The sequence below is a fragment of the Phytophthora sojae genome (genome assembly GCF_000149755.1).
Source record: "Phytophthora sojae unplaced genomic scaffold PHYSOscaffold_11, whole genome shotgun sequence".
In the NCBI taxonomy this organism is placed as follows: Eukaryota; Oomycota; class Peronosporomycetes; order Peronosporales; family Peronosporaceae; genus Phytophthora; species Phytophthora sojae.
In genome coordinates this window covers 823,931-846,813 of record NW_009258125.1, presented here as the reverse complement: position 1 = coordinate 846,813, position 22,883 = coordinate 823,931, and the positions used below count along the sequence as shown (strand labels likewise).

Genomic DNA, 22,883 nt, shown 5'->3' with positions numbered 1-22,883 from the left:
GTACGACAGGACGGCGCAGCCGAATGTCCGCAACTTCTCATAAGCAGGAGTCTGACGGTGCCATACTGCATACGGTACCTCCATGCCTCGAACCGAGCTTGGCATAATGTTCACGGAGTATACAGCTGTCATCGCTGCCTCACCCCACATCGTATCAGGCAGGTCGAAGTGCACGAGCATGCATCGCATTCTCTCCGTAATGATGCGGACCATTCTCTCCGCGACACCATTTTGCTCCGGAGTATGCTTGACGCTGCTGTCAAACTCCATACCATACTACGTCTCACACGTACTTTGCAGCTTCTTGAACTCCTTTGCATTGCCTGACCTTAGCGCTTTCATTCTGACATGCTGCCGCGTCTTGACGCGTTGATAGTACTCCTCAAACTTCTGATACACTTCCGAACGATGCTCCAGAAGATTCACGGTGACAAACCGACTCGCATCATCAACGGACACGGCAAAGTACCGTTTACCACCGTAGGAGTACTCTGCATACGGACCCCAAGCGTCCACATGGACCTTTTCGCCAACTAACCACTCGCGGGTCTGTGTCCGAGACTTCTTCATGCTCTTCCTCGTAAGTTTCCCCTTCACACAGGCCTCGCAATTGAAACCCACCGGGATGCGCAAGTTCACATGTGGCAACGGCCACTGATCATGGCTGAACAGCGCATTAAACGAGTTCCTGCCAGTGTGCCCCAATTTCGACTGCCACAGCTCCAAACTACTCACTCGAACTGGTAGCGCCACCATGGCTACCTCTCGGGGTCTCTCCAACTTCAAGCGATAGAGATTGGTATCATCAACTTGAGCGGTAGTCACACTAGCCCGTAAGATTACAACTGCGCGATCTGCCTCATCAAAGTACACCCTCACACGATCACGTTCAGGCAGATATTGGTTCAGTTGCCGTCGCACAGAGTAGAGACTGCACTGCAGCTCTGGAGCATAACGAACTCCTCGCAGCGTCAGTGAGCACCTCCCACCAGTAGTCTCGAGTTTCTTAACCACAGTACCAATACCCTCAACACCCAGCGAGTTCTTTCCTCCGACTCGAATCCGGGCGCTAAGAGGCGTGAACTCCATCAAGTCAGTGAGCTGGTTCGAAATATGACTCGATGCACCAGAGTCCAGGTACCAGTTATCATGGGCTTTGTCTGCGACCGGCTTTTTCATTTTCATCACTTGAAGAATAACATACGCGCTGTCATCACTTTCATTAGCGTAGTTACTCGTTTCAGCAGCCTTAGCACTCTTTCGTCCACTCATCTTCACGCGCTTCTGAGCTTGGGTGCTGCTGCGATCCTCGGCTGGAGGTCGCTTGCCAAGAAACGGGCAATCAAACACATGATGCCCTGCTTCATGGCAGTGATAACAAGCACCACCTGATTTTTGTCCACTGCCGGCTTGGCCACGTCCAGCTCCATGTCCGCCACCTTGGCTCCCGCGACCGCCAGAACCACGTCCACCACCGGAACCGCGCCCGTGTCCTCCAGATCGACCACCACGTCCACGGCCGCGACCTCGTCCTCGACCTCTTCCTCCACCAGCAAAGAACGCCTTTTTTCATCATGATTGTCCTTGGCGCCCTCTGCTTTCCGACCTTGGCGATGGTCGTAAGCCATCTCCAATGCGAGTTCAAGTTGTTCACAATTAGGAGGATCATCAGCATTTTGGGGCTTGTGACTGGCGAGAAACGTCTGTACAACATGATCATATTCGCGCGGCAGAGATCCAATCAATAGTGCTGGCTTTACATACTCGTCCACAGGACGCCCGACTCCAGCAATGGTCTCCATCAGCCGACGCATCTCGCTCAGGTGATCTGGTACATTGCCGTTGGGAGCGAGCCGTAACCGGCTGAGCTTGGCCCCCTCCTCAGCGCACTTCAGGTACGTCTTGCCCATAATCTCTTTTTTAGGCGCTCCATGACACGAAACGGGGTGGGTTCATACTTCACAGTCTTCATTATGTGATTCGTCATTGCGTCGTAGATGATCTCCTTGGCGTGGACCATCTCGCTCGTCCACGTCGCGTGCGCCTCTGCCTCCTTGCTCTCGTCCGGCTCGAGCCAGTCCTCCATGCAGTACTTCCACAGCTTCTTCCTCTCCAGCTTGAGCTTGACTCGCTCGTGCCAGACCTCGTAGTCCTTGCCGTCAAACGGCGGGATCGTCCTCTTCTCCTCGTGTGACTCCTTGGGCGTCTTCTTCTGCTCCGCCATGACGTCCTAGTTGCTGTGCTCCCCTCGCGTGAGCCTTGGGCTCATAACCTGAAGTGGAGTGTCCTCTTGGTGCTGCTCACGCAGAGATGGAAGCAACGACAACACTCAGCTGGGCGGTAAAAGCCGTGTGTATATTCTCACCTGAGGCCTAGATTCTTCTCTTTCACCTTTTGTCTTACTCCAACTGCAAGTAGTATAGTGGGGATCAGTATAATCCGCAACAATCTCGGGGATGCTTGCCAGCGCCATGGCAGCCACTGCGCTGAGGCTCGACAACTTTCGTAATGTAGTATTTTGCGTCTTCCGATGGCGAATGTGATCCAATCACGAGATCATAGAAAACGTACTATCTGACCAAATCCAAGACCTGTTCTGCATAAGTGTCATGATGCAGCATGTCTGCTGCTGGCACCCACGCAAGCGGGTACGCCAGCAACAGACATGCTCAAGGAATACGTACCTGGTGGCTAGGGAGTCAGGCGTCGCAGCGCCGCCGCCTCCTCCTCCGCCACAAGTAGCTTGCGCGCAGTGTCGCTTGAAGGCTGGCGCCAGGCTTGCGCAAGACTGCCTGGCGCCCGGAATCCAGAACTCTACCTGCACAAGTATACAAACATGCATATATAGGATTACGAAAACGGAAAAAACACTTGCACTTAGTATAGGTTAGCTCAGCTTCTAGTACGACACTAAGGAGAAAGCAAGAGGAAGACCTAGAGCCCGTAGCTAGCCCGAAGACTTAAAGGAATCAATCTCACTTTGCATTTTACCCAAAAGCAAGCAAGTAACCACAACAACTCCACGCACTCTCGCTACGGCAGGCCCCACCGCATCAGAGCCTGTCATTTGGTAGCACTTGTTGGTCCCCTCGCAACCGCGCTTCGCTCAATCTCAGGGAGGTCTTCGGGCACCGGCTAGGGATTCGCTTTTGACCGCGCTTCGCTCAACCTCGGAGAGGTCTACGGGCACCGGTGATTGGCTGTAATTCGGACCCACCTGACATCTGTCAAGGGAACGTCGGCATAAGTACGAGGCACCAGTTGTAGCGGCGCACCCGATCCAGTCCGGCTTTCGAGTTCGGCGGTTAGGAGTAGTGCAGTCCACTCTGAGTTGCCCGGGCCGCTTCTTTGATTGGATGGCTGGAGCTCTGTCGCGTCCAGCGTAAACTCGGCAAGGCGACCGGCCTCATCAACCTCGGTGTAGCCAGGATTTTGGACCCTCGTACCACCCGTCAGCAACTCGAGCACGACAACCGTCTCCGTGATCGCGAAGAAGCCCGCCGCCAGCGTAACCTAGCTACTGTAAGGGAGCTGATTAACTCGTCTAGCGAGCAGTAAACACGTTTTAGTCGCTTTTTTACGGCAATTTATCGTAGTGTGTAAAAACGAATACCTTCGCGGGTATAACGTTTTAGAGGGAATCAGCTTTGTTACTAGTTAGACCTTTGGGTTAAGACTTCCGCGTGCGAAAGGAGGGCGAACAAGATGGCGGACGTCTCGGAGCTCATGCAAGGAGTGCTGCAGCTGATGCAGCAGCAATAAGAGATGATGAGAGTAATGAACGAGCAACGAGAAACGAATGACTTCAAGTTGAATGGGATTAGACTACCCAAGTACACGGGGCATTAGTCTGAGTCTTTCTGCCTGTATCAAGTAGAGTTGTCGCAGTACTTTGAGGCCCGCAACATTGACTGGAAGAACGAGCGTTGGGCGACGAGGGTACTGGCCATTATCAGGAGCACGTTGAAGGGGCAGGCTGGTCAGTGGTATCTGGCGCGGAAGCATGAGATCTACTCTGCGGAGCGGTTACTCCGAGAGTTGGCACGCGCGTTTGTTCCGGCGGATCTTCAGTTGCGGCTGCTTGACCAGTTGCGACACCTGAGCCAGAAATCTTGCAAGTCGTTGGGTGATTACGTTTCACCGTTTCGCAACATTGTACTACAAGTGGAAGACATGACGGAGATCGACAAAGTGGTGTACTTCTCGCAAGGGTTGATGCCAAATACACGTCAAGAAGTACTGTACAAGCGTTGTGAAACCCTTACGGATGCCATTACGGTAGCGATGGACTATGAGCGCTCGCACTTCGGTGCTCCGGCGCGCACGGGACGTCGCGATCGTGATCACCCATGATTCCGCAGAAACGAGTCGACTTCAAGATCAAATGGTCCTGAGCCAATGGAGATCGACGGTGCGCAAGAGCTCAGTCCAGAAGAGTGCCGTCGGCAGAGGAAATGTTACAACTGCTTCCGTGGTGGTCACATTGCAGCCCACTGCAAGGCTCCTCGTCGGAACCAGCGCCCCTACAGAGGTCCGAATCAGCGTCAACGAGACTCGCAGCACGTCAATGCTGTGGGCAACACGTCAGCGAGGGTGAAGAAAGAATCGTGTACGATCGGTACACTGTGGATGCGTTTGAGGAAGTCAGCATGCATGACATGGTTGCTAGACCGGATAATGAGCTCATTCGCAAACCCGGGAGAATCGAAGGGCGCCCAGTAACGAAACTGCTTGACTGTGGTGCTACGGCAAATCTGGTACGGCCAGGAATGGTGTCGAAGGTGACAGGAACTAAGGATGTACAGGTGAAGGGCTTCAAAGGTGAGATCAAGGAGTATCGCGATGTGAAGGTAGTGGAAGCGGACATCAGCATGGAAGACAATACGTTCGAGAGGATGCGTCTAACAGAGAGTCCACTGGCGATTGAACATGCCGTTATCTTGGGTAAGCCGTGGTTTGCCAAATATCAGCCAACATCAACTGGCGAACGCATGAAGTAGCATTTCCGAGCATGGAAAAGAGACCACGGCCCAAGACGGACAAGAACGCAAACAAGATGGAAGATCAGAAAGAATGTGAGAAAGGCGCCGTCACAATGGACCCGAGCGAAATTGAAGAGTCGGAGTCGGCAGAAGAGTAACGAAAGAAAGCGGAAAAGGAAGCAGTTCGCGCACGTCATCGGTCACACCTCGCCTTGGCTGAGGCATGGCGTAATGGTGTCTTTGGGTCCACGAAGAAGTTTCGTCGTCGTATGCAGGACAGGAAGTTTGCGGAGCTGTTCTTCGTCAAGGTCTGTGTAGCAGTGGAATCAGACAATGTACCAGACTACATTGAACATTTGCTGGACAAGTTTGGTGATGTCTTCCCAGACACGTTGCCAGATGGCCTACCTCCCGAGCGCATCGTCGAGTTCGACATGGAGATGAAGCCAAACGCCGCTTCTAGCACCCGAGCACCGTTTCGACTGTCTAAAACGGAGCAAGAAGCATTGGAAAAGTTCGTCGCGGAAAACACGAAGAAAGGGTGGATAGAAGCCTCCAATTCACCCTGGGTCTCCAATATCTTCGGTGTTCCTAAGAAAGATCCTGCGACTGGTCAAATCCCGAAGCGGGCAGAATGGCTGCGATCCGGGAATAGTTCCATTCCGATTCGTTGGGTCATCGACTTCCGCTATGTCAACAGTCAGACGAAGATCCCGAAGATTCCATTACCGCTAATCGAGGCAATCTTTGACAAGATGGTCGGCTGCACAGTGTTTACGGTTCTGGACCTGGCCCAAGGTTACCACCAGATGCGGGTCAAGCCGCGTAGTCGTCAGTACACCGCTTTTCGTATTCACAAGGAGACTTACCAGTGGTGTGTCGCTCCGATGGGTCTTTCGGGTATGCCTGGGGTTTGGTCACGACTGGTGCGCGTCCTGTTTGACAAGTTCGACTTCGTCGTGGTCTATTTGTACGATATCTGCATCTTTTCCAAGACCAAAGAAGAGCATCTCTAGCATCTGGAAGCGGTCTTTGAAGTGCTCTGCCATGAGAAGTTTTATGCGCACCGATCGAAGTGTTCGTTTGGTCAAGCGAGTGTTAGCTTTCTCGGCCACACCGTGTTAGCAGAAGGGTTATCCGTAGATGCGAAGAAGACCAGGGCTCTCGAGCAATATCCGGAACCAACGAGGAAGAAGGAGCTGCAGAGTTTTCTCGGTCTTGCTGGCTACTATCATCGCTTTATCTGTGACTTTGCGCGACACGCCCTTCCTTTGAGTAAGCTGACTAAGCAGCAAGCTACTTGGGAATGGAGTCCGGCGCAGGCAGACACTTTTCGATCGCTGAAGCTCGCCTTGCAGCAATCTCCTGTTCTTCGTGTGCCTGACTTCTCGAAACCTTTCACGGTCACAACCGACGCATCGGGTAAATGCATGGGCGGTGTGCTCTCGCAAGACTTCGACGGCAGCAGCCACCCGATTGCCTTCTACTCAAAGAAGCTCAATGTCCATGAAGTTGGCTGGCCTCCACATGAGCAGGAACTTTTGACCATCAAAACCGCTCTCGAGAAATGGCGCCACTACCTTCACGGCCGGCACTTCGATGTCTTTACCGACAATGCAGCTTGCAGTTGGATGTTGCATCACCCTCAGGTATCGCCTAAAATGGGACGCATGCTTACATTCTTCTCGCAATTTGACTTCACGATGCATCATGTGAAAGGTCATCTCAATGTCGTGGCCGACGCCCTATCCCGTCCACGTCAGCTCCCGGCGACTGATTCCGACGACGAAGTTACAGACGAGCCCGAGCCTTGGAAGTTACCAGCAGTTCATGATTGTTCGTCATCCTGTACGCATCAGGCTTCGAGGCTTCGACGTCACAGTGTCCACACAGCAATGCTTCGCTTGCTTCCGTCCGACGACCGCTGTCTTCTTCTCGACGATCTGGACTTGCGGGGGGAGAGTCGCCCTATTGGGGCTCAGCAAGAAGTCAGTGTTCACGTGGAACAAGTCCAGAACGTCGAGTACTCGACATCCAGCGTACATTTAACAGTGCCTCCTAATAATAACTTTACACTGAGGGGTGGAAGGCTGGACACGGCGACGCCAACGAAAGCGCAAACCGATACCAAATTTCTCCCACGTACTCATAGCGGCATTAAAACAGAAATTGTAGAGTGGCAAGGTCCAGGCGTTTGTTCTTCATCCGCTGGACGGCGACAAAGCTGCAATACAAACGTCCAGTTATTCCTGTGTTCCGCTGTCTGATTAGCGGATATGTGCCACACCAAGTGTACCTAGCGGACATTATTGCGGTCCACTGTGCCACACCAGGTACACATCGCATATCAGCGGCTTCCAAAGATCCCGAGACGGCATGGAAGACCAACATGGATCGCTGCTGTCCACGATGTTAAGCTAAGGACACGAAGCCTGCGGGGTGCAGCCGCCTTTCACAACGTACCAACGACATCACTGCGTCGCCGGGTAAAAGGCTTCGCCAAGGTTGGAAAAGCCAAGTGGACGTACAAGCTACCTTACACGACAGGAAGAACACGATAGTGTGCTGCAAGCTAAGCTACTCGCCAACGACTCCAAGCACCCGATACAACTTGCCGAACTGAGAAACCTGGTACAGCAAACTGCTTTGAGCCATCAAGACGGAGACATCCCCCCAACGTTTCCGAATCAGAAATGGCTACGAAGATTCATGGATCGCAACCCGCAACTCGCCCAATGCATCACTTATGCCAAGTTATCTGCTATTACCAGGTCTATCGTATTGTCAGGCTACCTCATTTATATATCTGTGAAGATTCAACTAATGTGACGCTATAATTGTGCTTGTCCCTTACGAATACAGCGAACAGCACGGGCACGACCACAACGCCAAGCAGCAGGCGCAGCGCGAGGAGGCCACGCTGCCACCCGACTTCGCTGTGGACGCGGAGGTCGAGGACGGAGACTCCGAAAGGTGCGCCAACTTGCTCGAGCGCAGTGGATACATCACGAGCTAATCGGAGTTGGTGTCTTTGTATGTGGGCTGTGGGCTGTGGTTGCGGGAACTAAGCAGCAATGAGCACGATCACCACGCCGAAGAGCAAATATGTTCATGGTTGTTCTGGTTTTCGGTTGGGTTACTTGTATTGAATGTTGCGATCGCTGTTTTGTTGAAATACATCGTCAAGAAGACCGAAAGAGGGATTGGGTTTCGGAAAAGAAGACAAAACCTCCAGGCGTTCGGTAATGAAGCGGTGGGTTGCGCCGTATTGGTCTGGGTTTTTGGCAGCTGCGGCACTCTTCTGGATTCGAGTTTCAGCATGGACGATAGCACAAATGGAGGGTACGTTTTGTCCAAACCAAACCTGTTGGACCTTAGCGTTCACTAATTCATCAACTTGTGCTTTTGCATCATGCATGCCAGATTTGACAATGGCTGTGCCAATATTTCCACACAGGCACGCCTACCAAAAATTACTTGCGGCTGCGATGCCGCTCGTTGTCGAAGAGAAGACTGCTTGAAGTGTAGCAAATGCGACTGTGAGCACGACGGACGATCTATTTCGACAAAAATGAGCGGCCGAGTTGGACGGCCTGTCCGCAAGAAATTGAATTTCCGTCATCTCAGCGATTCTAGCGAAGTTGTTCCTGCATACGGTTGCTCTGATGATGTTGAAACACATGCGGGTGGTAGCTACGGTGATTGCGGCGGCAATGCCCATTTGAATGATGGATATCCAGAATCGCCGCCGCTTGTGGCGTCAATCTCTGGTCGCAGCAATAGCAGTGGCTTGTATAGTGTAAGTGTTTGTGGAAGTTCGGATGATGAAAATGGAGAACGAATCTTGCCCCTGAGTGTGCCGATACATGTACGCCGGTCCGTAGAACTCGTAAAACTACCGCACCTAGCTATTTCGCAAGTTTGTTGAGCCCGCCACCGCTAACTCCTACACCTACGAAGCGAAGCTTACCTTCATGGCAAGCTGCGATGAAGTTTTTTGGGGAAAGCGAAGATGATGTCGTATACATCGCCAAGAAACTCCCCGGATTATCTGTGAGAACAACAATGCCTCTGTGGTCTTCGGAGGTCAGGTTGACGTCAGACCAATTGAAACGGCGAAAAGTGATAATGAAATTGTATTTACGTCTTCTTACCTATATCGCGGCGACATTGTGTGGGTCTGAAGCTGCGGGAGCGTCGATTCACACGTTTGCAAAATGGTTAGCTCCAACAGAAGCTAAGGTTGCTGATAGTGATGAAATGATTTTGATTTCTTCAGCGCGTGCTATATTGTCAACGAAGAAGAACTCGATTGAGCGACGTACGCTTCGAGCGGTAATGTGTGCCTCCGTACCATACCATCGTCTTACGCTTCTTTCTAGAACCATGCCTCGCTTCTCGATTAGCCGTCCAGCATACTCGCGCGCTATCGATGAATATGAACACCTAGTCATCAAGGGCAATTTGCGGAAGGAACCGTGGTCAAGAGCAAGAGTGAAAAATGAATGTGCTGACGCTGCGATCAAATTTATTCTTGCTGCTGACAACGTTGCTTTTTTGTCGTGGGGGTCCAAGCGCATTCAGCGGGATGGAGTTACGTATGAAGTCCCATCAATTGCAAGAAAAAAGAGCATATCGCTCATGTTTAGTCAGTACAAATCTAGCCAGCAAGGTTTGACGACATTAGAGCGGACGACGTTCTACAAGCTATGCTCGGTACTGACCCATGGCACAGTTCAGTCGCGTAGAGCGGTGGACTATGTGACCGGGGAACTATTGAACGACACTATGGAGATAATGAATCGCGTCATTACCACATTTCTTCCCGATCAGGTGGATATCCTCGCCCGGCATCTACAACTGGTGAAGACATGGCTGAAATACGGTAGTTTTAGCGATGTCGACAAATCGTTCCGCGATAAGTCGTACGTGCCGACTAAAACCTGCTCTCGTCACCAGATACACTTTGGATTGTTAGCCCCCGCACCTGAAGACATCCCTACGCAAAATGCCTGCTGTAGTGCTTGCACGGGTTTGAAAAAAGTAACTGACGCGATATTGGAGCATCTAAAATGTGGAAACGCATCCGAGGAAGCGTTGGCAGTCGTAGCGGATTGCTACCACAAGTTTGATTTGTTCATGGGGCATCGTCTCCGAGTTGTGAACCAACAGCGGGCACTTCATGACATCCTGCAAAATATGCGGCAACGTAGTATCGATGGTCTCGGCTCCGATGAGATCCTTTTGGTGATAGATTTCAAAATGAAAGTCGAGCCCATGTACTTTCGTGAAAAAACCACTGACCACTATGGAAAGCGAGGAATGACGTGGCACGGTGCCATGGCTCGCTTCTGGACTCTGGAATCTAATGGAGAGGACGATGCGCGTGTACCAGTCGAGAACAAAGTATACTTCGATCACATTTCGGCCGGTGACAACAAGCAAGACCGGGAAGCTGTTGTAGAGTTTTTGGAGGCCGTCATACTATCTATCAAGCGCGATCTGCCCAAAGTTACAAGAATCACGGTGCAAAGTGATAACGCTCCTAGTTACCAGAATACAATGGTCGCCCTAATGCTTCCTGTACTTGCGAGAGCGCACCGCATAAATATTTGCCGCTTCATACACACCGAGACCCAGGACGGGAAATCAATGCTCGACGCCCACTTTGCTCAAGGAATGATAAAAATATAATCATGGGTCCAGCAGGGCAACGACTGCTACACACCGAGGCAGCTGGTAGATGCCTTATCTGCTGATCAAGGTTTATTTAACGCGATAGCAGAATTAGTCGAGTACCAGCGGACGCTACAGCAAAATTGCGCGAAGAGTTGGCTCCATTGGAAAAATCGTTTGGTAAGTTGACAGGACGGGTGAATGATCTATTTTACGAGTACCCAGCTCCAAGTGATACCGACGATACTTCGAGGACTGCTGGCTCCTTCTGTTTGGAAGATTCGCTGAATTTTAGCGTGCGAGCTTTTGCATATTCTGGAGCTGGTGAGGGGACCCATATCGCAGTGGATTCTAAAACGATGAGGTGTTATCGCCAAGATGCTAGTGGCCAAAGCGATGACTGGACGAACGCAGAAATCGTTAATCAGCGCTCAGATGAAGCCGATGGTAATGACGATAATGAGTTGCGTGGCTTAGATGGTCGAGATTAAAATACGATCGCGGACGAAGATTTTGTGTCGGATTTAGAGATCGATGATCGTGTTGTGGAGTCGAGGTCGGTTTCTATATCACTCCTATAACAGTGACAGGTTTCGTTACTGGGGTCGAGCTAATCACCTCGTCAAAAATGAGAAGGCGAACGCCACCCAGTGTCAGCCACGGCCACTCTAATATCTCGCCCACATGGAACGGGGAAAAACTTGAATTCAGTGAAAAGGATATTTTAGTGTACGCGAAGCAGTTTGTTGGTGATGAAGCACGCCGGAGATCTCACAGTGATTGAGTCATCAGAACTAGCGTCTAAAATGATACAATTGGTGCGTGAATACACTGGAAGTGAGGATGTGCTGGTTATTCTGGAGCAAGGTTGGGCAAGGCGACCCGCCAAAGGATGCATGTACGGAGCCAATTACGTTGCCTTCTATAAAGCCGATATCGCGCGTCTCTTTCAACAAGGTGTGGCGAATAAGTCTGACAAACTCGGTCCTAGAAGGATGCTCGAGTCTATACAGGAGAAGTATCCCTGGCGGTTCGATTTTCCCAGCAGCAGTCAAATTCGAGCCGAAATTTCCAAATTGATGAAAGCCCAAAAAGAAACCGTGCACCAGGAGGACTCGCAAAATCCCGTTCGAAATGCATCAGGATCGTCCGCTGAGGGGAATCCGCCTGGGAAGCGGAGCTCAAAGCGTAAAATCATGGATAGTACCTACGTAACATTCATCAACCGGCTTATGGACTCCTATCCAGATCTTCTTGCCGCTCAAGCAATACAACACTTTCGTACTGCGTTCCCTCAAGCCCAATCAGTCGAAGATGCAACCATTAGAAACCGAGTCAACCGCATCAAGCGCCAGAAAACTGGATGAATTTTCTAGTTTCCAGTATTTTGTTCAACGTTACCATTTGAATATTATCTACAACTCAGCTAACTGAATACATCACCATGGTAACTATTCTACCACCACAAAAATATCAAATAGCCCCTCATGTAACAAACGCAACGAGAGGTACACACTCTTCAGTGTCAAAATTGTGCTCATTGCTGCTTAGTTCCCGCAACCATAGCCCACAGCCCACATACAAAGACACCAACTCCGATTAGTTCGTGATGTATCCACTGCGCTCGAGCAAGTTGGCGCACCTTTCGGAGTCTCCGTCCTCGACCTCCGCGTCCACAGCGAAGTCGGGTGGCAGCGTGGCCTCCTCGCGCTGCGCCTGCTGCTTGGCGTTGTGGTCGTGCTCATTGCTGCTTAGGTCCGTAGCCACATCTCACACAAACTCTGCAATGCAGAAATCTACGGTAACTGTGTATACCGATATGCTGAGCCTTGAGACCTCAGTTTTGCATCATTTTCTACCATGGGCATTGTTGGAGCTACTGGCTCGCATCATCGTAACGCTATTTGGGCTAGACCCTCGTAGTTATCAGCAAGCGTTGGCAATACAGTTGAAGTGGGATAGACAGGGGGTCCAAGTGATAGACTGCTGACAGTTGAATAACTAATACAAAGTGGTAGATGGCTGCATGGAGGCGATGCGGTAGAAGTGCTCGTGTAATATGGTAGAGTGTGGAAATCGGGGGCCGGCTAGCTGCATTGCGCGCGGTCACCTTCGTTCAGGAGTGCAACAAGAAATTGTGCTCATTCCCGTATAAATACTGCGACTTTTCACCGTGACTCTTCAGCCAAACGTTAAACATGTCAATTACTATAGGCGTCAAGGTGCACTCGGAGTGCACGCATTGTGAACGCATTGTCCACTCTTGGGGGACGAATTCCAGTTGTTAGTATCAATTAAAGTTGGTCTTCATCACGGTACCGTTAAAAAAAAAATTCGGAGCCGATTCCGATGTTATCGACCAAGCACGTTCCACCCCATGCGACCATTACTGTAAAGTTGTTATTTGGAGGTACTGTTAAGCAAAGATCAGAAGAAGAAGTTCCAAGCTGGATACAAGCGAGACCCCGCGTTCAAAGAATCATGGAACCGACCGAACAAATCTGCAGACTTCGTTAAATCGAATGGTCTTCTGTACAAGTGTTCGGATCATTTAGTCATGAGGCTGTGTGTCCCCAATAACGCTCGGCTGATCACGAACATCTTGCAAGAATTCCATGATGCACATACGGCAGCTCATCCTGGAATCCGTCGAACGCAGTTGAGGGTTGCTCAGTGGTACTTCTGGCCCACGTTGGAGAAGGACACGAAGGAATACGTGGCAAGCTGTGGGACGTGTGCTAGATAGAAAGTAAGTACCGCACGCAAGAAAGACACTATGATGCCAATTCCAGTTCCGAGTGAGTGTTGTGAAGTAGTGACTATGGACTTCGTGACAGGGCTACCTGTTTCCAATGGCTTCGATGCAATCATGACAGTGGTGGACAACTGTCCAAGCGACTCAAGTATATTCCGACACATACGACGGCAGATGCCCCAGAGGTAGCACGAATCTTCTTTGAAGGAGTCGTTCGTCATCACGGTCTGCCGAAGGTGATCATCAGCGATCGAGACCCCAAGTTCACATCGAAGTTTTGGAAGTCGATCATGGATATCATGGGGGTCAAGTTGTCGTTCACCACGGCATATTGAGCCCAAGCGGATGGACAGACTGAGCGTCAGAACCTGGTCTTGGAAAATGCATTACGGTGCATGGGGTCGAGACTGGGCTACGCATTTGGGAACAATCGAGTACGCATATGCGACGCTGGAGAGCTCCTCGACAACGCTTACACCGTTCGAAGTGGACACAGGACGCAAGGTCAGGAACTTGGTATCCCAGAGCACACCTGGTGAAGTTCGTGATGAAGATGTCCCGCTAGTTGATTTTGAGCAGAAGTTTGCTGAAGAACGCAAGAAGATCATTGAATTGGCGCGCAAGAATCTCCTGGCAGCTCAAGAACGTCAAAATAAGTACTATGACAGGAAGCGCCGAGACGTGGAGTTCAAGGAAGGCGACCTTGTCCTGCTGGACACGCGTAACTTGCCACTCAAGCGCGTCACGGCTAACACGGAGCTCAACCGTGAGAAGTTAACGATGAGGTACATCGGCCCGTTCGAAATCGAGAAGATGATCAACTCCAACGTAGCACGGCTCAAGCTACCACGCCACATGAGTCGCCTTCACCCGAGTATCAATGTTGAGTTCCTCAAGCATGACGTTCCGAACCCTCAACGCTTCGCGTCGCGACCTTTGCCCAAGTCTGCACCAGTACTCCTCGACGATGAAACCGACGAAGAACTACATTGCCCAGAGGCTCTGCTCCAGCAGAAACAGCGCAACAACAAACGGCTTTGGCTGGTCAAGTGGCACGGACTTCCCGATTTGGAAAACAGTACGAGGTCAAGCTCAATCGTGTATCGCACTGGCGTGAACTTCTTCACAAGTTCCGTCAACAGCGCCAACGCGGTTAAAAGTCCGGGGGGATGTCATGATGCAGCATGTCTGCTGCTGGCACCCACGCAAGCGGGTACGCCAGCAACAGACATGCTCAAGGAATACGTACCTGGTGGCTAGGGAGTCAGGCGTCGCAGCGCCGCCGCCTCCTCCTCCGCCACAAGTAGCTTGCGCGCAGTGTCGCTTGAAGGCTAGCGCCAGGCTTGCGCAAGACTGCCTGGCGCCCGGAATCCAGAACTCTACCTGCACAAGTATACAAACATGCATATATAGGATTACGAAAACAGAAAAACACTTGCATTTAGTATAGGTTAGCTCAGCTTCTAGAACGACACTAAGGAGAAAGCAAGAGGAAGACCTAGAGCCCGTAGCTAGCCCGAAGACTTAAAGGCATCAATCTCACTTTGCATTTTACCCAAAAGCAAGCAAGCAACCACAACAACTACACGCACTCTCGCTACGGCAGGCCCCACCGCATCGGAGCCTGTCAATAAGACCCATTTAAAAATCTACCGTGAAGCATTCGCAAAAAGTGATGACCGGTTGAGAAGATTCGATCTTGGATAGGATAACGGTAATGCGTATCCATAACAACTAACAAGTGAAGCTGGAAAGTGAAAGTGATCCATCTCAACAGTGCAGACCACGACTTCCATGAGATCGATCAGATACTACTGACTGCCAACAATAGGCGAGTTCCTACTCAGAGCAACAATAGTTCGCGCTCCAAAGTTCCCCGCACATAAGTGTCCAAAATTACCGTTTGTCTGGGCGGTTGCTTGCTTGCTGGAAGAGCGAGGAGACTTGTCATTCTGCTCTCTGCTCGAAAGCCGGCGCGAGAGTGATACCAAAAGCTGCAACTGAGACTGAGGCCGCTATGGCGCCGTCTCCGACGAAGCTTCGCGGTCCGACCGTGACGTCCAAGCTCGAGCAGCAGGACGTGGGCCAGTTCCGCTCCATCTCCGTGAGCGACGTCAACGACCTGGACGACAACAACGACATCGAAGTGATCAGCACAGCCGAAGTGGAGGACGAGGCGATGTCCCGCAACTCGCGGCGAGAGGAGGAGCAGCCCATGACCAAGGAGAAGCGACTCGCCTTCAAACAACTCGAACGCTGGCGTGTGGCCATGAAGAAGCGCTCCAAGCGACTGCGACGCAGCAGCATGCGCTGGAACGCCAAGACCCAGGCCTACGACGACGAACTCGAGTTCGACAACCTCTTTGGCACCAACAGCACCTTCGGACGAGAGGTACGCTCCAAAAACCAATACTTTTTAGCTAAAATGCCAAAGTTCTCCAAAAACTTACCATATTTTTCAATGATCTGTATGCAGCTTCAGGTCGTGAGTTATCCGTGGCCGATCTGGACTTTCGGCGTCTTGATCATGCTCGGAGCTTCGGTCTTCGTCCACAGCGTCCACAGTCAGAGAGGCGACGACGACATTGGAGGAGGTAACCACCATCACACGGACTGGTGGAAGTATCTCGTGGCTGTGGCCATCTACGTCTTGGGCTTCGTGCTCATCGCCAATGGACGAGTGGAGACTTTCTACATGAACAAGGAGCTGTCTCGACTCTCGGTGCGCTCCAACAAGCCGCTGTGTCTGAGCACGCGCCACCTGCGCGTAGTGGAGCGAGACATGCGCCACATCACCAACATCCGCGTCGAAGCTGCGGGCGAGTACAGTGGGGATGTCGATACGCGCACGTACAAGGTGCACTTCGACTTCGACGATGGGAGCCACGTCTCGGTGCTCGAGAGCCGCTCCAAGCAGAAAACCATGCGCAGATGCCGCCACATCAAGGCGTTCGCGGCTGCGTGTCCCCCGCCGATCGCCCCACTGCGCTCCGCCTCGGAACAGTTCTCACCCGTGATGAAGATGACCTCGAACTCGCCACTGCGCCACGCCACGTCTTCACCCACCAAGCTCAGCCTCGAGTAGACGTTGACTTGCTATCTCTTGATCCTTGCATCGTTTCTCTCTCTCTTCTTCTTCTTCTCTATCTATGCGAATTCCCCATTCCTAACATCCATCAAGCTGTTCAGTTTATTGTTTTGTGTTGAATCATCATCCACGGTTCGGCTGGAACCCTGCCCCCTTCTCAAAACGTCCTCGTCACTCCTATAACTATTCATCTATGTCCCCCACCTCCCGACGCCCCACCACCAGCCAGATCTCCAGTTCAGTCCACGCCTCTCTGTACTGCTTAGCCTCTGTGGCAAAGCACTAGAGAGAGTTGTGTGATCTGGTGGCAGTACAGTCGGTGCGTTTATCACTTGAGGTCCTTGGGCTCTTTGAACATCACCACGACACATGTCACGTTGTCCGTCGAGCGCTGGTGGAAGATCGCGTACTCCACGATAGCCTGCACAATACCATAAAGTCACAACAAATTAGCACGACATTTCCATCCATAGATCCTCCCCAAAACGACGCACCTCCACTGCGCGCTGGACGTCCTTGAGCTGCACGATCTTCTGGCGCATAAAGTCGACCGCCTCCTGGTCCTTGAGCACGTCGTACAGTCCGTCGCTGGCCAGCATGACGAACTCGCAGTCGTTCGTGAGCTCCGTGATCGTGATCTCGGGCGTGGGGATCACCAGCGGGCCCTTGAGGATGTCGTTCGGGTTCACCGGCAGCTCCTGCGAGTCGTAGTCGCTGCGCGGCTTGTCCGAGTCGGCTTCCTCCTTGGGGGGTTCCGGCAGGTCGAACGTCTTGAACGGCACGTCTCCGAACGCACGAGAGACCGCGAGCTCGCCCATAATGCGTCCGTGAATGACAAAGCCACCGGTATCGCGGATTCGCTGGGCCTCGTCCGGCCGGCTGGGCTTGTGGTCGTTCGACAAGCGCTCGGCCTTGCCGGCGCGACTCAGCACCGTCCGGGAGTCGCCGACATTCGACACGAACATGAACTTGCCGGCAACGAACACCGTCGTGGCCGTACTGCCGGCCTGCGGTCTCTCCGACTCGTTCAGGAACTCCTCATCCGTGCGCTCGAAGGCGTCGGTCAGCCGCTTGGTGATCATGGACTGCAGCTCCTCCTGCGACGTGTCGAGCAGCGTCTTGAGCTCCGCCTTCTTCATGTAGAACTCCTCGATGATGTTGTGGTGTAGGACGTCCCCCAGGAAGGCCGAGGCCTCCTCTCCTCCGTGGCCGTCGTACACTGCGAAGTACGACTGCGGGTGCATGCCCAGCCGACTCAAGCTCTCGATACACAGGTCCTGGATGATCGTGTGCGCGTCCTCCATGTGCTTGCGCGCGCCCATGTCGGCGTGCGCGCCGAAGTCGAAGCGGTTGACGGTTAGACACGTCTGCGCCACGAGTAGATCGTCGCCGATCTCCAGTCGGTACGGCTCCTGGTAGCTCCCCACCAGCTTCATGAACGTCCCGTTGGTAGAATTCAGGTCCACCAGGTAGAACTGGTTGGTCAGCTCGTCGAACCAAATGGCCGCGTGCTTGCGGGACAGCTCGCCGTCCCCCGTGTGGATCTTGTTCTCCGCCGAGCGGCCGATGCCCGCGCCCTCCCTCCCAATAGTGAACTGCGAGCCGGCCAATTTGCCGCTCAGCGCCGACACCGACAGCGTCTGTGACGGCTCGTGGAACGCCGTCACCAAAAAGTCCGACTTGCCGACACGGAACGACACGTGCGGCTCCAGCGGCCACTGCATCCTGTCCTCGGGGTCGTCCTCTTCAGCTCCTGCTCCACACGGACTGAGTCGGACGAAGGTGTCGCAGGAGTTGTCTCCGTTCGCAAGGTAGAACCGCCCTCCACTGTAGAGCACGCGCGCGTGGTCCTTACCGGCAAGCAGCTTGTCGGCCGGGATGCTTGCGGCATTGTCGGCGCTGCGGCCGATGCCTCCGCCGGCAGTGTCGAAGCGAAAGCTCGTGACGGCGTCCTCCTCGGAGAAGGCCGTCATTTTGAGCACCACGTGGGTCCACTTCTGCTCCTGGTAGGGCGGGAGGCCGTCCTCGTCTACTTCTCCGTTGAGTCCATTACTAATTGGGGGTGACGAGGTGCACGACCCCGATTTAGTCGGCGACGGAGGAGGTTCCACGGCGCTCTCGTTGACCGGCTCGGCAAGTGCAGTGTCGTATTCCTCATGAGGGGTTTTGCTGGTCGGCGCACTTTTGCTCTTGCTCTTGTGCCTGTTGCTGCTCCTGTTGCTGTTGCCGTTGGAGAGGACGCCCGTGCTGCTCGTGTTGGAGCGGAGCAGGCGGTTCACGCCCGAGGTGCGCGCACGCACGAAGGACGTGGCCTTGCGCGAGTCCGATTCTGAAGAGGAATATTGGCACGAGGAACGAAATGGTTAGTACAATAATTATTGGCACAGGATAGGCTAGTGCTAAACGGTTAGCACTAGCCTAAAGTTTTGCAGGCGATCATAGAGAGTGGAGGGATATTGCCACATACGAGGAGGTTCCAGCCGCAGCGTGGACGAGCGGCGGCGCTCGTAGTCGTTGTCGTGCTTCCTCGCCGCTGCCAGAGAGAGATAGAGAGAGATAAGACGCAGGTTAGCACTAGCTTAAGCGCGTTCCCTTATCTGGTTAGAGAATGCTGTTGCCGCGCACCTTTCATCTTGAGCGTCTGCACATCCTGCCCCTGGCCGTGTCCCGACATGGTGGAAAAAGATCTCGCTGTGTGTGCCTCTCTAAGCTCTCCTGCTGCCGCGTTGCCTTGCTTCCCTCCTTCTCTCTGCTTCCTTCTCCGCTGAGCTGTTGCCGCCGCGTTTAAGTGGTGCTAAACTCGCCAGCGCGAGGCAATAGGGAGATGGAGAGCGGAGACTTGCGGCCGGTCGAGTCTCTGCCGCCGGCTCGAAAGGAAAAAAGATGGTATCGGCAAAAGCGGTACAGCAGATGGCGGGTCGGGTATAAGTTCTCGCAGGTGCAAGGAGTACTGTCGTTTTGTCTTATTTTCACTATTGGTGGAAGCTCACACACATGACGAAATGGGGCGGCCAGGTGGCAGCGTTGCCGTGTCGTTTGCGGGCAGATACCGCAGTATGGCGACCGCATGGCGGCAAGTTGAGCTGCAAGTAGCTCCGACGTGCGAAGCACACGAAGACAAGTCTCGCCTGGTTTTAGATGTCGTCACGCAGGTTTTATTTCTTACAACGCGTGACGACGCGGAATGGTGAAATGCATCGGCTTGTATTTGTCCACAAGAAAGCCACTTGCGACCGTCTAGCACTGTTGCAACCCACTCGTCCCAAAGGCTTATGTTTGCTGCGATGCGGCGACTTGAACCTGGAAGGCGAGACCGGAATGTCTCGCAGCTCAAGCCGATCGTTGCAAACACGTCGGCGACGAAGGTATTAACACCATGGTAATACAGCAGCAGAGAAATGGCATTGTCTCGGCGTTTGTAGCTTGAACAACACCCATGCAACCAGCACGTGGGGCCTTCGCCCCTAACTTCGGGCTGGAAAACTTAGGTTTTAGTCGTGCAGATTACGATAAATCCGTACGGATAAGATTGTGCAGGTTAGTGTAGCCACCCTGGACTGATCCTCCACGTCGGATTGGATAAAAGCAACATGGCTACATCAACATGATTGGGGTCAAAACATGCTTGTTGCCTTTTTTGCTGCAGCGAACTCATAAATTAGTTTCCATTCATTCCGACGCTACTTACTCGAAGCACGAGACTGAAGTAGACGAGAAGAACTTCTGTACCTCCCATCAGCTCCATTCATCCATCCATCCATTGCTTCCTTCCTTCCACTTGAAAATGACTCAGCACGTGCGTCGTGTAGCTCCACTCTCTTCCGTCAAGAGCGCGCATGCACTTGAGCTGCTGATGCACCTCGCATCACTCCGTCGCCTTGAACTCACTCGCTCCACTGTACGATGTCTTGGGGGCACTTTACTTGGACTTGGCGACTTGATGGTCTCACCTTGACTTAGTAGTACGACGACTCCTTGGTGCGGTAGAACGAGGACGCGTCGCTGTTGGTGCTGTCACCGCGGCCACGAGGTGGGGCGGCAGTCTCGTACTCGCTGAATCCGCTGCTCTCGAAGCTCTTGTGGCCCGCGTAGCTCTGGTCGTAGCCACTCTGACTGGCGGCGAAGCTCTGGTCGTAGCCGCTCTGGCCGCCGTTCACGTAGCTGTTCTCGTAGCCGGTGGACATGCGGTACTCCGTGTACTCGGACTCTGCGAATTGGCTGTTGCCCCCGTGGTAGCCGCTGGCTGCAGTGGAGCGCGTGTCGCTCGGATAGAAGCGAGAGTCCCCCACCGTGGACTGGTCCATGCCGCTGGCCGCGGTGCCTCGGCGGCCGGCCGTGTTCCACTCGTTCTGCGTGTTGGCCATGTCGTGGATCGAGTCGCCCTCGAAGTCGCTCTCCTCCTCCTCGGAGCCGGCCACGTCGTTCTCGCCGCCCTGGCGCATGCCCGGGTACTTGTTGACGACCTGGCTCACCGTGGACGGGTTGGCGCTGTACGTGCTGTTGGCGTAGAAGGACGACTCGGCCGAGTACTGCGAGTACTGGCTGTCGGCGTGGCTGTTGCCGGTCTGCGCCATGGGCGGCAACGACATGTTGGTCTGCGCGAGCGCGATCTGACTCTGCGGCGTCAAGTAGTCGTTGTTGTACTGCTGGCCCTGGTGGTGGTGGCCGTACGGGTCCTGGTCGTGCTGGCCGCTGTGGTGGGGCTGGTGGTGGTTCGGGTAGTAGTCGTCGTCGCTGTATTGCATGGGGGACATGTTGTTGTCGTGGTAGTTGGCGTTCAGCGTGGACGTCTGGGCGGTGGTCCCCTTGCTCGCGTCGTGCCGGGCCGTGCGCAGAACGGGGTCCATGTCATCGTCCTCCTCGTCCTTGTTGGACGTCTTGATGTAGACGAACACGGCCACGAGCATGACGAGCGCCACGGCGCCTCCCATCATGAGGCCGAGCATCAACGTGTTCGTGCTCGGTTTGCCGGAGGACGCCGAGTCGGTCATGACGGACGCGGCGGACGACGAGCCCGAAGCCGATGTCGAAGCCGACGATGAACTCTTCGATGAGTTCGATGACGGGGTGGTGGCGCTGTCGGTTTGGTCAGCTTGGTCAGCTTGGTCGGTCTGGTCAGTGCCGGAAGCTCCAGTTTCCGAGCTGTCCTTGGTAGAGTTGGACGACTTGGACTTGGACGTCTTCTTGCCAGTGGCTGCCGACGAGTCCGAGCCTGACGCAGAATCCGACGAGTTCTTCTTGGTCTTGCTGGTCTTGGTCGTCTTGGGCCTGGTCGTCTTGGACGCCGAGCCAGAGTCTTCCGAGTTCGACTCAGCGGTCGTGTCGGTCTCCGATTCGGTGGTCGACGCCGACTCCTCCGAGCTACTCTCGTCGTCGGCAGTGGGGATTCCATTGGGCACGGGCGTCGTCTGCTTGAGGTAGGGCGACCTGGTGAAGATGCTCTTCTTCTTAGTGGTGGGGGTAGAGCCCCCCGACGCGTCGGTAGACTCCTCCGCTTCCTCCGAGCCAGACTCACCCGTCGACTCCAATACCGACTCGGTCGTCGACTCCGAGTCGGACGACTTCTTGGTCGTGGGTTTCTTGGTCTTCCTGGTCGTCTCCGAGCCGTCTGAGCTCTCGTCAGACGTCGTTTCCTGGTCGTTCGAGCTCGTCTCGCTGTCGCTCGTCGCCGGCGGCTCCGTCGTGCGCGGGGTTTTCGTCGTGGGGCGCGGCGTCCTCTTGACCCTCGGGGTCGACGCCGGCGTGTCGGTGTCGGTCGTCTCCGACGAGTCCGAGGAGGGCGCGTCCGTGATGGGGATCCACGTCCTCGTCGGTCGCTTCGCCGTCGGCGTCGGCGTTCGCACCACCGTCAAGTCCGAGCCCGAGTCCGTGTCGGAGCCGTCCAGGTTGCTCTCCATCGTGTACACCTGCGCGTCCGCCAGCGCGTGCATGAGCGCGGCCGCGACGAGCGCCAGCTTGAGCCAACGTCGGTGGACTTGCATGGTCCCAGCAGCGTCGAAAGCTCCACACTCTCTCTCTCTCTCTCTCTCTCTCTCTTCTCTCTCTCTCAATTCCCAGCGAAGCTGCTCCCCTGTCCTGTAGTCGAGAACCTGCCTGCGTGTCCTGCCTGTCCTGTATCCGCCTCTAGCTGCGGATGATTGCGATCAAGTCTCCCTGGTTTCGAGTCACGCAGAGCTCGATCACGTCCGCCGCAACGCTGTCGTGTCGGCGGAAATGGTCGAATGTGTTGGCACTGGGCCTAGAGACCAGCAGGAGGAGAGTCAGATGTAGGGGACTTGCGGCTGCCCGACACCTTGCACAATTCGCGCTACGGCGCGACTCGCTTCTGCACGCTGGTGATCGGCCACCGCGATCGGCGAGCCCATCTGGGGGGCGAGAAAAC

General features: G+C 53.8%; 7 protein-coding genes across 7 annotated transcripts; 4 read left to right on the top strand and 3 right to left on the bottom strand.

Moving 5' to 3' along the window:
* Window positions 1–1,274: 1,274 nt before the first annotated feature.
* On the bottom strand, window positions 1,275–2,224 carry PHYSODRAFT_255993 (hypothetical protein; the record flags this gene model as incomplete). The annotated part of the gene is made up of 3 exons (XM_009537955.1): window positions 1,275–1,689; window positions 1,765–1,913; window positions 1,964–2,224. The coding sequence occupies 3 exons, from the start codon at window positions 2,222–2,224 to the stop codon at window positions 1,275–1,277; spliced, it is 825 nt and encodes a 274-aa protein (XP_009536250.1).
* A 1,628-nt stretch (window positions 2,225–3,852) lies between these two features.
* PHYSODRAFT_526753 (hypothetical protein) lies at window positions 3,853–4,353 on the top strand (the record flags this gene model as incomplete). The annotated part of the gene is made up of 1 exon (XM_009537954.1): window positions 3,853–4,353. A coding segment is annotated over one exon (501 nt), but the record flags the coding sequence as incomplete, so codon positions are not given.
* Window positions 4,354–10,037: 5,684 nt separating this feature from the next.
* On the top strand, window positions 10,038–10,277 carry PHYSODRAFT_447096 (hypothetical protein; the record flags this gene model as incomplete). The annotated part of the gene is made up of 1 exon (XM_009537953.1): window positions 10,038–10,277. A coding segment is annotated over one exon (240 nt), but the record flags the coding sequence as incomplete, so codon positions are not given.
* Window positions 10,278–11,464: 1,187 nt separating this feature from the next.
* Window positions 11,465–12,025, top strand: PHYSODRAFT_306159 (hypothetical protein; the record flags this gene model as incomplete). Its single annotated transcript, XM_009537952.1, has 1 exon — window positions 11,465–12,025. The coding sequence occupies one exon, from the start codon at window positions 11,465–11,467 to the stop codon at window positions 12,023–12,025; it is 561 nt and encodes a 186-aa protein (XP_009536247.1).
* Window positions 12,026–15,430: 3,405 nt separating this feature from the next.
* Window positions 15,431–16,498, top strand: PHYSODRAFT_526313 (hypothetical protein; the record flags this gene model as incomplete). The annotated part of the gene is made up of 2 exons (XM_009537951.1): window positions 15,431–15,805; window positions 15,890–16,498. The coding sequence occupies 2 exons, from the start codon at window positions 15,431–15,433 to the stop codon at window positions 16,496–16,498; spliced, it is 984 nt and encodes a 327-aa protein (XP_009536246.1).
* Window positions 16,499–16,950: 452 nt separating this feature from the next.
* PHYSODRAFT_255892 (hypothetical protein) lies at window positions 16,951–19,175 on the bottom strand (the record flags this gene model as incomplete). The annotated part of the gene is made up of 3 exons (XM_009537950.1): window positions 16,951–18,830; window positions 18,969–19,034; window positions 19,127–19,175. The coding sequence occupies 3 exons, from the start codon at window positions 19,173–19,175 to the stop codon at window positions 16,951–16,953; spliced, it is 1,995 nt and encodes a 664-aa protein (XP_009536245.1).
* A 1,282-nt stretch (window positions 19,176–20,457) lies between these two features.
* PHYSODRAFT_526562 (hypothetical protein) lies at window positions 20,458–21,492 on the bottom strand (the record flags this gene model as incomplete). The annotated part of the gene is made up of 2 exons (XM_009537949.1): window positions 20,458–21,115; window positions 21,254–21,492. The coding sequence occupies 2 exons, from the start codon at window positions 21,490–21,492 to the stop codon at window positions 20,458–20,460; spliced, it is 897 nt and encodes a 298-aa protein (XP_009536244.1).
* Between the last annotated feature and the right edge of the window lie 1,391 nt (window positions 21,493–22,883).